General features: G+C 36.8%; 1 protein-coding gene across 5 annotated transcripts in view; it reads right to left on the bottom strand.

The window, feature by feature from the left end:
• Positions 1-15,102, bottom strand: part of LOC115215523 (serine/threonine-protein phosphatase 1 regulatory subunit 10) — a 157,209-nt gene that overhangs the window by 104,041 nt on the left and 38,066 nt on the right. For all 5 annotated transcript variants that reach the window (XM_029784699.2, XM_029784700.2, XM_036505984.1 and 2 more), the window contains one exon: positions 11,965-12,051. In XM_029784699.2, coding sequence (XP_029640559.1) covers positions 11,965-12,051 — 87 coding nt within the window. The remainder of the gene's footprint in view (positions 1-11,964; positions 12,052-15,102) is intronic.

Here is a 15,102-nt window from a genome sequence, read left to right as displayed (position 1 = left end):
TGTCAATAAGAGATGTGATTTTCTCCATTTTTGTTCATATTGTTATATACTCTTGATTTCTTGAAATTCTTCTGAGTGATTTGGATTTGTCATACACAAAGAATTATCTTGGATGTTAATTTTATTTGAATTTATAGGTATTTGATTGTTTGATAAAGTTAACCAAGTTCGCTTAATACAGAGTGCTTTCTATAATCTGCCTGGATTTATTAATCCCTTTTACCTCTTGTTATATATATATATAGAGAGAGAGGGAAGAATGGAAGGAAGGAGAAAGAAAGAGAAAGGTGTGACTGTACAGAAATTCTTAGTGATGCATATGGCTATAGGGAAGAATAGTTAGAAACCTGTAGCATAGATAACAACTGGGAATTTCTACAAAATAACTTGTTTAGGGCTACTGATCAGACATGTGGCTAGAGCAAAGTCCGAGCCAAGCCAAAAGTAATGTGGTGTTGGAAGTATAAGACTGATAGAATAATTAAGGTTAAGAGATAGGCTTGAAAAGCCTGAAAGGTGATAATAGGAAGCATTACCTAATAACTAAAAGGGTATCAAAGCAACAAGGGCAGAAGAGATTTGCATGTCCTGTAATATGAGGATCAGAGCTGTGAAGTGTTCGGGATTGTGAGATGTGTGAGTGAGAACCAAGATATTATTGGTGAGTTTGGAATGATATAAAGACAAAGGTGCCATTGATATGGAACAAAAGTAACTGGCATATAAGTGCTATTATGAAAGGCTGCTAAATGTGGAGAATGCTTGGGATAAACAGGGTCTACCTTTGCTGACTTAACAGAGAGAGCAGGAATAGAAGTTGACAGCAGTGTGGTAGATAAGGAAACCAAGAATATAAAGAGAGAGAAAGTCATGGATCCATCAGGGATAACTGCAAAAATGCTTAACATATTTATTGAGATAGGATAAGAGATTACAACCCAGATAGTTAATCAAGTCATACAGGAAGGTATCATACCAAATGACTGGCATAGCAGTATCATTGTTTACAGCTACAAGGCAAAGGAGATGCTGTATAGAGAAGCAACAAGAGGAACCAAACTACTAGACCCAGTTATTAAGCTCATTGAGAGAATTATAACCCGATTGATCCATGACAGAGATACTGTTTGGTTCTGTTACCAGAAAAGCCATCACAGAGGCAATCTTCCTAGCAAGGCAACTGACAGAGAAATACAAAGCTGGGAATGAACCATTATTCATGGGTGTTGTTGATTTGGAGAAAGCAACTGACAACGTAGAATGCTCAGTAATTTGGTCATCACTGAAGAAACTCAGAGTAGATGAATGGCTTCTGAGGGTTGTATAAGCTAAATTCAAAGATGCAGTAAGTAAAGTGAGAGTCAGCAATAATTTCCATGATGAATTTAGTATAAAAGGCAAGAGTCCATCAAGGCTCAGTCCTCTCCTATTCATTATTGTCCTACAAGTCATCACAGAAATGTTTAAGACTAGCTGTTCCCATGACAGCCAATCTTAAAGTGGCTGACATCAGGAAGGGCATCCAGTTATAGAAAACACACCAAAGCAAACACTGGAGAACGTTGGGTCCAATCAAATTGTCCAGCTCATGGTAACATGGAACATGGATGTTAAATGATGATGTGTGTGTGTGTACACGTGTATATGCATATGCATGCATGCCTGTGTGTATATACACACACACACTGAAAATAAGGATTTATACATGCATATACAAAACACATACACATAAAACACACAAAAAAAACATATTTATAAACACAATTTACATAGCAGGAAGACCAAAATTGTCCCAGCAACAGCTGCTAAGAATACCAGATGCATTTCAATGCATCTTCTATGGATCTTATCCTTGGATGAATACTACAGTAAATATGCTTCTCTCAATAATGTGTTTACAATAAGTATATGTTGTATCGCACATTCGATGTACAATATAACAGGATAATAATAATGTCCTTGCAAATCATTCTACTCAAGATACTGGTAATAACCCTCGACAATACGCAACTCTCGGCTTTACACTGCTCTGAAGGCTCTCTGCATATATCCATTTATATTGTAGCACAGTCCATTTGGAGCCAACTCATAGGGGTGTTCTACTTCCACACAACACCTCCCTCTTTTGAGATTGGCTGTCATTTTTTTTTTTTTATTTATTCTTTTATTTTTATCAATTTTATTTCCTTGGTGAGAAACTGGCATATCTCTTTCTCTTGGCGTTAATTTCCATCATTTCTGTAGGTTTCCTTTTCCTGCTCGACCTACATGTCAGTTCTGCTTTCACATGTGATTCTGGGACCTCATACATGTCATACCATAAATCCATTGGCTCCTCTCACCTTTCTTGATTTTTGGTATATCTTTTCTTTAATTGGTTAAAATGCCTTTTATGTTCATATTTTGGTCCTTTTTACCATGTACATCACATTACCCAGACGTCCAGCTATATTACCTTGTTCCCAGTCCTGTTTTCCATTTTAATATATTTTAAAATACATTTCGTCACCTGCATTAAAAAAATTTCATTCTACTTCCCGAATTCTGCATTTTCCAATTCCTACTTGGCAACAATTTGTCGAACACAGAATGAATTTTTCTGGAGAACATCAAATCTGCAGGTGACCAATCCGACTGCATTTGGATTCGGTGTTATTCTGTACACCTGTAAGAACTTTACCATACTTCTATCTTCAAAGGTTCCCGTCTGGTCTTTCTTAAGGCTCTCTTGAATGTGTCAACAAATCTTTCCGCTAACCAATTTGACCTTGGAAGTTATGCCAGAGTTAAAACATGCTTCATCTGGACTGACTTACAGAATCTTTCAAACTCCTTCACCGTAAATTGTGTAGCATTATCTGACATGATTGTATCTGGCACCCCATAACGAGCAAACGTTTCTTCCAAAAAGTCAATAGTCACATTTGTGACATTAATTCTTCCAGCTTAAACCTTTCACAAGCCTTATTAACAATACCGGTATGTGTTACAAAGTCATCGGGCTCATTTTTCTTTAAATTTAAACATTCCCACCAAATGTTAAACAGCAAACTGTTTTTGATAAAAATATTAGTCAAAATATTTATCATTTCCTCAAAACAATTCAGCAGGCTTTCTCAGCAAAATAAAATTACAGAAACTTTCGTGTTCCGGAGGGGCAAGTTTTCACAAAAGGAGCCTTACCTTCCTTTCACAAGACCATCCCTTGCATCCCTCTCTGAATATGTTTTCGTAATGTCTGTAATACACGGTAAAGGTAGTTCCTTCATCTGCTGAAAATGATTCTGTCGTATTTCTCAACTTCAACAACAACTCTGTTAACTTCTGTAGTTGCTGCTCTTGTTGTTTTACGACTGCTTTCAGTAACTCTTCCATTTCGGAACTATTTGAAACCTCATCGCCACTGTTTTATCGCATGTTTGACATACGATATAACAGGATAATAATAATGTCCTCACAAATCATTCTACTCAAGCTACTGGTAATAACCCTCAACAATACGCAACTCTCGGCTTTACACTGTTCTGAAGGCTCTCTACGTATGTCCATTTATATTGTGGCATAGTCCATTAGGAGCCAACCCATAGGGGTGTTCTACTTCCACACAACAGTATCATACACAGGTGGCTATTTTAACTTAACACTGCCTCTACTGCATATAACAGGAATTTGTTTGACCAGGTGGCTATTTGCAATATAAGTGAATATTTTCTTCAGTCCATTACAACATATGGGAGGCAAGAAACCTCATCTAAGCATGTGGCTGGCTGTGAATACAATACTGACAAAGTCCAATGAGGCCAAACTTCATCTGGCATTCTCACTATCTACTGCTGGGATGATTTTCATCTTTCTCTAATATATATAGCCACAGGCTGTGTGGTAAGAAGCTTGTTTCCTAATCCCATGGTTCTGGATTCAGTCCCACTGTGTGGCACCTTGGGCAAATGTCTTCTGCTATAGTCTCAGGTGGACCAAAGTCTTGTGAGTGGATTTGATAGCAGAAAATGAATAAAGCCCATCATATTTGATTGTATGTATGTATGTATGTCTATGTGTGTGTGTGTTTCTTTGTATGTTTGTCCCCTCACTACCGTTTGACAACCAGTGTCAGTGTGTTTACGTCTCCATAACTTAATGGTTTGACAAAAGAGACTGATACTATAAGTACTAAGCTTGAAATATAAGTCCTGGGGTCAATTTGTTTAGCTAAAAAGACTCTTCAAATCGGTGCCCCAGCATGGCCACAGTCTGATGACTGAAACAAGTAAAAGATAAACGGTATAGGGTTTCTGGACACAGCATATCCACAGTAAATGTTATCTCTGAACAAACACCACAGTAAATCTGCCATTCAATGATGTATTTACATTATGAATGATACATAAACAGTTATATACATTTATACTGATATTTAAACACTTTACTTTCCCTTCCCGAACTGATATTCACTGTACCCAACTCTACCCCCATCTCTAATCATGTCACATTTTCACTTTAGTGCACTTATCTACCCAACGACCTTTCTTCTATCATATTTCTCTCTCATATTTTCACCTCGTTCCTTGACCTCACATATCTCACTCACTCTTTTCCAGACAAGGAAACCATGTATTCATCTCTTTAGTTAAGAGACTTGCTTCTGTCCCTCTATCATAGTTTCATATCCCCCCATACTAAACCCCACTCAATGAAGGGATGTAGTCTTGCAAGAACTTGGAGACCTCAGCAGTGCTGGTGAAGTGGTTGACATTAGGAAAGGCATCCAGCTGTAGAAACCATGCCAAGGAAAACACTGAGACTTGTCACAGCTCCCTGGCTCATCAATTCATATTGAACCATTAAACCCATGCCAGCATAGAAAAAAAGAGATGTTAAATGATGATGATAACACACACACACACACACACATACTGATATATAAACATATGTATATACACACATAAATATATATGCACACACATATAAAGATAAATATGTGTGTGTGTTTTTAGAAAAGAATTGATACAGGCAGAATATTTGAAGAAAGATTTTCTTAAATTTAAAATAACTATATTAAAAAATCTTAAATATCAATTGACCCAGGTGTTATAGAAGGAAGTTTCCAAGTTGAAGCAATTGTTTTTTTTTTAATATAGTTGTCATATATATATATATATATATATACACACACACACACACACACACACACATAAAGGGCATCTTTCAGTTTTTGTCTACCAAAGCCAGTCACAAAACTTTGGTCAGCCCAAGGTTGTAGTAAAGGACACTTGCCAAAGGTGTCATGCAGTGACGCTGAACCAGGATTCATGTGGCTGGGAAGCAAACTTCTTACCAGTCATGCCTGTGCCTACATACATATACACATACCTATATATACACACACACACACACACACACATACATATATATATATATATATATATATATATATATATATATCACTCACACACACACACAACATATTGTAAAGGTGAAAGACAAAGCACCAGACAATGCCTACCACAGTGTGTGTATGTGTATAATATGCATAGAAAAGTAAAGAGTGGAAGGTGCGTCTATGAGTGGCAGCAGATGGGAGGGGTTTGAGGAATGTATGTGTAAAGTAGGTGGGTGTTATGTGTGTGTATGCAAAGAGTTGTGTAAGTGTGTGTCTATCGTGTCATCATGCCGGGTGCATATGTAATAAAAGAACAAAATGATAAATGAGTAGAAGCATGTACATTAGGAAATGCCTGAGTGGGGCTCTGGAGAAGAACAAGTGCATAGATCTGGACAAGGTGTGAAAGTGCAAGTTAGAAAAACTGGGGTGGTGCATTTAAACCAAATAACGTATACCACTGACAAAAGAAGAGTGGTTCCTCTTCTCTCTGAAGGCACATGGTGGGACAAATGAGGTTGGAGATCAAACTAAAGATTGCGATGTATTGAGTAGAATGGTTAGCAGAGTAGAAATATCAAAACACAGGCTACTTGCAGCCAAGACAGATGTCCCTTGAGTGCTCAATAATCCTGTCAGACAGTTCTGCAGACCGTTTGCCTGATGTAGAGCAAATTGCAGAAGAAACATTACAGCACATATATGAGGTTGCTAGATGTGTGTCGGAAAGATTCCCTAATGTGAAAAGTGTGGTGGTTGGGTCCAGTGTTGGAAAGGATAAGGCAATTGTGGCACAAAGACAAAAACATGCTGCTGATGTCATCTTCATCAGATAGCTGGAGAAGTATTTCACCTAGTGTAAGCCAATGTACCTAGCATTTGTAGACCTAGTGAAGGCACTCAATAAGGTTTAACTACTCTGTGATCTAGAGGTTGCTGAAGAAGCTAGATGTAGATGAATGATTTATGAAGGACATGTATGCCATGTACAGAGGTGCAGTCAGTAAAGTGAGAATTGGTAATGAGTATAGCAACGAATCAAGTGTGCAAGTAGGAGTCCACCAGGGCTCAGTTTTCAGTTCCCTGGGTCAAAGCAAAGATCCAGTTTTTTGTTGGCTTCCTGGGAGCCTTTATCTTGTCTGTCTCTCTTGTGGGTAAGAATGTCAAAGTTGCTGACTACTTCACTTATCTTGGCAGCGTAATCCATAACAGCATTAGCTGTAAATTTGAAATCTGAAAATTATTTGGACATGCTGGTACAATTGTGGACTCACTGGACAAGGGTGTTTGGCACTGCCGACATCTGAGCAGGAGGACAAAGGTTCAGGTTTTCAGGTCCCCAGTCCTCCTTGCCTTGATCTACAGTTGGAAGACTTGGACACTGTCTGAAGCCCTAAAGGGTACCTGAACTCCTTCAGTACCAGGACACTTTTCAGGATTATGGGCTACCATTGGTCAGATTTTGTATCCAACCAACAACTATATTCAAAAACTGGGATGTGTTCTGTTACTTGTATGATTCAGGGGCATCAGCTTAGAAGGTTTGGTCATATTGCTTGATTTTCCAAGTTGGATCTTGTGTACTGTTTTCCTCTTTGAGGATCTAGCTAGGGTGACAGCAAGTTAGTTGGCCACATGCCTCATGGTCACAATGGACAGGAAGTATTTCAGAGTAATGGAAACTGACAGGGACACTGCTTGAAGGATTGAAGCAGGTGCCAACAAATGGTGGCTGCAACAATATGCTGCAACAGCAGATGCCTCATACTTGACCACACCTCCAAGCTATAAGAAAGGAGTTAAGACAGGTTGTCAGTGGAAACATCCATATGCTGATGATCTAGTTCTTATAGCTAAATCTATAGAAGACATTCCAGGCATATTAACAAAACCTAAAATCAAAAGGCTTTAAAGTAAACTCATTCATTTTATGTCTTTGTCTGTCTGTAGTGAGCTGTCCCCTCTATGTTTGGCCCTTGTGGCTGGAAATAAAAATCGATAAATAGGATAGGACTTGGCTATCATCTAGAGATATGGCTTATATACAGAAAAGAAGCAGGTAAAAATTCCATACAGTACACCAAATATATAAAAATAGATGCACAATAGTTGCAATGGAATCACAAACTGGTTAACCAAGAAAGCAAACTTTTTATGTGATAGTTACTTGGAAGTAATAAACAGTAAGAGCACATGAGAAATAGAATCTCTCAAACACAAAAAAGGCTCCCTGAAAATAGTCTGTTACCAAGGCAACATAATTTGCAATGAAGTTAGATGTTCCAAAAGTATAGTAGCCAGAGTAAGAGCTGGCTAGAAAAAGATCTATTATCTTTGTTCATAACAAACGGTTTCTCTCTCAGAAAAAGACAGTTTGTATGATGCTTGTGTATGAATTACAATGTTGTATGACAGTGAAACATGGAGAATGTATGCAGAGGATCTGTAAAGACCAGAGAGAAATAAAGTATGCTCTGCTGGATGTGTAATGACAGTGTGCATAAACAATAAAGCACAAATGAATGGAGAGAAAAATTAGATGAATAAGAGAAATCAGATGTAGTGGACAAGAAAGAAGACTTTGTTGGTAAGGACATGTGATGCAAATAGATGACAGCTGAATAAAGAAGAACAGAAGGAACATGTAGGAGGAGACAAGGGAAGACATCTAATGAGATTAGAGAAGACTTATTTCTGGGTGCCTTACAGAGGAGATAGAAAAATATTGATTGGGGAAATGCCCAACATCCTGTGTGAAAGGCATATATGTTTGTATGCATGCCTATGCATATATTTGAGTATCTTCCCTATTACATCCTTGTCAAGTCTAAATCTGTCATCTCCTGCATGCCTTTAATATTCCATTTTGGTTATCTCTCAATCTCCATTTTGCTTATCTCTCAATCACTCATTCACCCTTCTGCCTATCACTCAGTCTCTCTACCTATCCTGTCATGTTTGCTGGATTATTCTGCTAGTGTAATTAATGAAAGTACAATCCATAACTATAAACCATCATCCTTTCAGTATTGCCACTCATCACTCCTTCTCTGAGCCACATTCTACAGACAGCTATCACTCATTCTTACCATTGACTATCTCCACACTTATTCAACATCAATCACCTTTCCCTATTACTACCCAACAATCTCATCAGCTCACACAAACTTGTAACCAGCACCCCACCTTTCTAATTCTTCTATCACAACTCTCTCATCTTTTCATCTTCTGGGACGTATTACCTTGAAGATGTGCACATACAGAGTACTAAAGACACTCAAACCATGTGTCATGCAAGGCAATCTCACTCGTGACAATGTCACACTAGAATGAACTTGTAAAATAGTTTGCAAATAGCCAAGATGCTGAAGGATCATGTGGACTACTTAATCATGCCTCCAGTACTGGTGCCATAAAAAAATGTCACCTGAGGAGACTTGATAAAATGGTCACTAAAAAGATGGGTATCCAGCCATACTGAGTTACATGTAAAACATGGGCCATTGATCTGTATGGGAAAGCATTAACTCTAAAAAGTAATGCCCACTCATGCATTGGTTTTGATACAACACTAAGTACACACACATATATAATAAAAACTTGACGATTGCAACTGAAGCAGCATTAAATTAAAAATAGTCATCCAAGTAGCATATTTAGTGTATATACACTGTTGACAGGTATGATGCTGTGAGAGAGAAAATTTCCTCATAGACATATTGCGTAAAAAACAATCCATATTAGAGTGAGATAAACATCATCTCAGCTGTGACTTAAAAGAATGTCAGATGCTTTTCAGCTTCATTTAGCCTTACTAATGACATGTACTGCTACTCACATGCCTCGAAGAAATCTGTTCTCTCAATAAATAGGAAACAAGGAATAACACATTCACTAACAGTATGGACTAGACTAAATAAAAATATATTTTAATTTAATGCTATTTCAACTGTGTACACCAACTTTTTATTCAGCTCAGAGGCAATACATAATATCAGTAAATAAAAACTCAATGTATTACTTTCTGACTCACCATTGTATATATATATATATATATATATATATATATATATATGTGTGTGTGTTGTGAGCGAATAGTTACTATATGTACGCGTGTATGTGATCATACAGATATTACAAGACATCTCTTTTGATGCTTTAACATTTCACAAATACACCACTCTGAACTGGTTCTCTATTGATACCAAAACGTGAAAAGACAAATTCATTTGCAGCATGCACAGAGTAAAAAAAAAAATACAGCGAGGCCCTCTCCCCAACACAGTGATAATTCGACCAATTCAGCAATTCAATTCCATATACACAAATATATAAACATAAAATGGATATTCAGTGCTTTTTAGATGGCATCAGCACCAAAGCTTTCTACAGACATGAGCATCTTTAACATAATCCTTAAAAATCATTAAATGTTTTGTTTGCTGATTTCTATAAAGGAATGAGAGTTCTGGCCTAGCTCTGAATGACCAGTGCCATCTGTCACCAAATAAAGCAAATATTACGTCAAAATAACAATGTTTTTAGCACTCCTACAGCTAGTGCTGTCCAACATTTGTATATACATTATGATATATAACAATAGCCATAGGCACAGCCATGTGGTTAAGAAGTGTGGTTTTCAACCACATGTCTCTGAGTTCAGTCTCAATGCATGGTGCTTTGGGCAAGTAACCAAAGCCTTGAATGAAAATTGTAAGAATCCCTCTGTGTGTGTGTGTGTGTGTGTGTGCATATAAATATACATAAGTATATGAGGTATAAGAGTGTGAGTGTTTGTGTTGGTGTCCTACATGGTAAGTCATTCATTTCCAATATTCTGCATGAACATGTTTGGCTATGAGAAAATATTAGCTTGCTTGGAAACAGAAGAATGTTGTCAACAGATAAGGGATTCAGTCTTAGAAAATGTGCCTCAATAAATTTCATCCCTACCATGCATGGAAAGGTGAATGTTAAAACAATGATAACAATGCTACACCATTATTTTAAGTCACACACATACACACACCATTAGCAGCTTATTGATTAGTTAATACATGTAATTGAACAATAAAACACCTGACATTATCTGCTTTCATAATGAAAAAAAAATTTTAACTGAAATCTAATTTACAAAAAAAAATATAGAATACAACTGCCAGACAAACACTCAGCTGGTGTTACATACATAAGCATTACTATTGTCACATAGGTAATATTTTGAGTTTTTTAATGTCCATTACAGAATGGAGAGGCAGGGGATAAGCCATAAAATATACCATTCAGTGATCATACACACATCTACACATTCAAATAATGTGCACATGGAAGGTTATATATATACAGGCACATAATAAACTACATAGAATAGAGATATAATGATTGAAATCTTATACTTTCAACAAATACAAGGCAGTATGAAGTAGGGATGCACACCAAATGTAATTAAAAAAAACAATTCAAATCTTATGAACTCCCATCAAGTTAACATAGCTTTGTAAATAGAGGAAAAACAAGTCTCTTGTTTGCAACAGCTATTGCCTATTTTTGCTGTTTTCTTCTTTTTCTTTTGTATTTTGTTATTGACTATAAAATATACATGTTCTGTTTTATATAGCAGTGCAGAAGAATAATTGTACACAGATATAGAACAACTACTTTCACATAAAATAAACTGATCACTGCAAGTAACAACATTTGGTATGCTTCTACAAACTAATGTATGTACATATAATAAGAACAAAACCCCACTCAATTATAAACATCACATGAGGTCAGCCCACATATTTTAAATTTATCAGAACAAGAAGGCTTATAGTTAGATGCCTTTCATCCTGCCAACTATCTAACAGTGAAGCAAAACTTATGTGACCAAAGTAAATAGAGCTAAGATCTTGATTACAGTATAAAATTAGTTATATAGGGGCAAGGTCACAAATTTAGAGGGAGGGAATAGTCAATTATATCAATCCCAGTACTTGGTAGGTATTTATTTGCTGAAAGCTTGTTGGATGATAGGCCAAGTTAACCTCGGTTGGTTTTGAACTTAAAATGTATAAAAACATAACTATATATTGAAAAGCATTGTCGGCCTCTCAACCTAAACTGTGGCCAATCCACAGCCACTTTGACAGTAAAATAAGACAGAGGCCATAGTCCAGCACTTTAACTTCATAGCTATTAACATTTGTATGCAAAAACAAATAGCTGAAAGTTTCACACTAGAGAAGAGATTCATCATAAACTACATAACTATCAGGTTGTATGAACTTCATCTTCTCCGTGTCTCTCTAAATGCTGGAAATCTTTATTCAGATTTTATAAATATTTGGTAGAAGTTCAACATGTGAAATTTTAATACATTAACTCTTATGGAGTACCAATAAACTGGTACCTAAAGACAGTGTATCACTCAAGAATTCAAGTCACCACAGCTCTAAAAACTTTCCACCATACAAAATATTATTCCTAGCAAATGTTGCTCACAGTTTAAATACTTTCATGAAAAATGTCTTAGTATAGATTTACTGAAAGAAAAATCAAACAAAATATCTTTTATGAAAATTCAAACTTTCTTCACTTACTTTTCTAAAATATCTTGTCCATCTGTAGATTTTAAGACATTCACGTATATGCATTTGCTAACCATTTTATTAGCATCGCGCATCAAACTGAAATAGGATAAGACAAAATTTAATAATATATCAAATATCAGAGACAAAAGATACCAATCAGCTATCAATTATTAGAACTCAAAAGCAAAAAACTTAAATTATATAGTAAGATACTCTCTTGAAGGTATAGAGTTATCAAAGGGAACTGAGTGAAAAATATGGGAACCCCAAGTTCATTGCATTTTTAAAAATTATAACTTACTTCAACAATTCATTAAAAAACGCCCAACTTCAGATTAGTGTAAGAAAAAGCAATGGCTATAAAACCATTGGAAATATAATAAACATGCTTGTTAATGAATACACACACAAAAAAAGAAAAAACAGCAGAATACTTGATTCAAACCCTTAAGACAAACCAGTGTTTTCAGACGAAACAGTGTTTTAAGCATCCAATGTAAATATCCCATAAATAATGCAGTTTTTTCAATTGCATTAACTAGAAGTCAGAGGGAGACAGAATAAACTACCTGCATCAATTTGCTATAAAAGCAGGTAGTAATATCACCTTGACCTTATTCTTAGTGCAAGTTTTGAAGAGTGCTGTTTGATTTTAACAGCCATTTTTTTAAAGCTATAATGGAAGTGACAAAGGAGATTATTTAGCATATTTTGCTTTATGAGTTCAATAAAGGCAACAACGCAACAGGAAGCGTGAAGAATATTAATGCAGTATATGGGGATCAGACAATAAGCATAAGCCAGTGACAACGGTGGTTCTAGAAATTCCAAGCCAGAAACTACAGCCTAGAAGACAAGCCTCGTCCAGGAAGATCTATACAGCTTATGAGAACATCCTGCTAACCTTGGAACAAAACCCCATTGTAACTGTTGAGGAACTAGCAGAGACACTTGGATTTGATCAATCAATGACACCTGTGTGCCATCGGAAAAAAAAAAATCAGCAAATTGGGTCAATGGGTTCTTCACAAACTTTCCAAATCTAATCGCACACACAGAGTGAATGTGTGCTCTTTGATGTCACATCTCACATGAACAGTGACTGGTGATGAGAAATGAGTTCTCTATAAAAACGTCAAGTGCCGAAGGGAGTGGGTAGGGAAAGGAGAAACACTGGCATCCCAGTCTAAAGAAGGTCTTCACCTACATATGGTGTTGTTGTCTGTTTGGTGGGATATGAAAGGTTTAGTCCACTTTGAACTTTGAAACCCAAACAGAGTAGATCTACTGCAAACAGCTTGAGCCGTTTAAATCAGAGCTAGAAAAAAAACGACCACCTTCAGTTTCAAGATGAAAGGTGTTCTTCTATCAGGATAATGCTCAGCCACATACAGTGAGGATGATCTTTCAAAGGCTGGAGCAGTTTCAATGGGAAATGATGCTACACCCACTATATTCACCAGACACTGCACTATCTGATTACCATTTATTCCGCAGTCTTCAAAATCATTTGGACAGAAAATATGAATTCTGTAGAGAGGTCAGAACAGTACTGGAGGAGAATTTTTCATCAGGGACAAGTGAATTTTGGAAGGGGGTGGGGCTTGCAAGTCTACCAGATAGATGGAAGAGCATTGTAGAAAATGAAGGAGAGTATATTTTAGATTAAAAGAGAAATGATCCAATACACAGAGAGAAAGAAAGAGAAGATATAGTATTCAAAGTCTCCAAATCTTACAAATATTTAAAACACAATGGCTGTCTACTTTTGCTAGAAATATATGGTTAACATGTATTAAAGGTGTTTTCCTATATTGTAACTCTTTCTATATTAATAACCCTTATATAAGAAAAGATTTCCAGTAAATTTCAACTGTTCAAACTCCACTACATTGATTTGTCTTTCATTAAGTGGGATATATGGAAGCACTCCGTCGGTTACGACGACGAGGGTTCTGGTTGATCCGAATCAACGGAACAGCCTGCTCGTGAAATTAACATGTAAGTGGCTGAGCACTCCACAGACACGTGTACCCTTAACACAGTTCTTGGGGATATTCAGCGTGACAGAGAGAGTGACATGGCCGGCCCTTTGAAATACAGGTACAACAGAAACAGGAAGTAAGAGTGAGAGAAAGTTGTGGTGAAAGAGTACAGCAGGGATCACCACCATCCCCTGCCAGAGCCTCGTGGAGCTTTAGGTGTTTTCGCTCAATAAACACTCACAACGCCCGGTCTGGGAATCGAAACCGTGATCCTATGACCGCGAGTCCGCTGCCCTAACCACCGGGCCATTGCGCCTACACACCTTTCATCAAGTACCAGTCATGTTATGTACTAGGCTCAGTTAAGTCAATAAGATTTCATTTAAAGAATGGGTACCCTTGTGCCAAAGTTTAAAAAAAGTCCTCCATTTGTCTATGTTGTGCATACAAATGTTATTTTCATTTTTTCTTCAGTTGTTTCATGCAAGTTTATACTGCACCACCTGGTACACTTCCATATTCCTGAAGCATGTGCAGTCTTATTTTTGTGGAGATTGAGGGAGGGTGGACTCCTCCTCTTAGTTACTGCATCAGTTTGTTTCATGGATTTAGTTTCTTGTTACAGTAGTCCACTCTGCTGGGTGGTTGGTGTTAAGAAGGGCATCCAACCATAAAACCCCTGCCAAAACACAAAGAAGTCTGATGCTGGCTGCCGCCTGGCCAGCTCCCGTCAAACCATCCAACCCATGTCAGCATGGAAGGCAGATGTTAAACGATGATGATAATATAATGATAATGATTAGGGTTTGTTCTCTTGTGTGTGTTGTGTGCAATGTGGGTGGTGTTATTTTATTGGATATTAATCTTATTTTATTGAATATATGTTGCAAGAGTTGTGTTGTTTTCAATTAAATTATTAGATGCTTATTGTATAGGATGTGTGTGGCACATGCAGATTGTTCTATTTGAACCATTCTACTGAATCAATAGTGTTTTGCGCAAGCTATTCTTATTATTATTATTATTATTATTAGCATGTCAGGCAAAATGCTTAGCAGTATTTTATCCATCTTTACATTCTGAGTACAAATTCTGCCATGGTCAGCTTTGTCTTTCATCATTTCTGAGTTGATTAAGTGTCAGTTAAGTACTTAGATGTAAT

Source organism: Octopus sinensis, linkage group LG9, assembly GCF_006345805.1.
Source record: "Octopus sinensis linkage group LG9, ASM634580v1, whole genome shotgun sequence".
Taxonomy (NCBI): Eukaryota; Metazoa; Mollusca; class Cephalopoda; order Octopoda; family Octopodidae; genus Octopus; species Octopus sinensis.
This window is presented reverse-complemented; position numbering and strand designations above follow the sequence as displayed.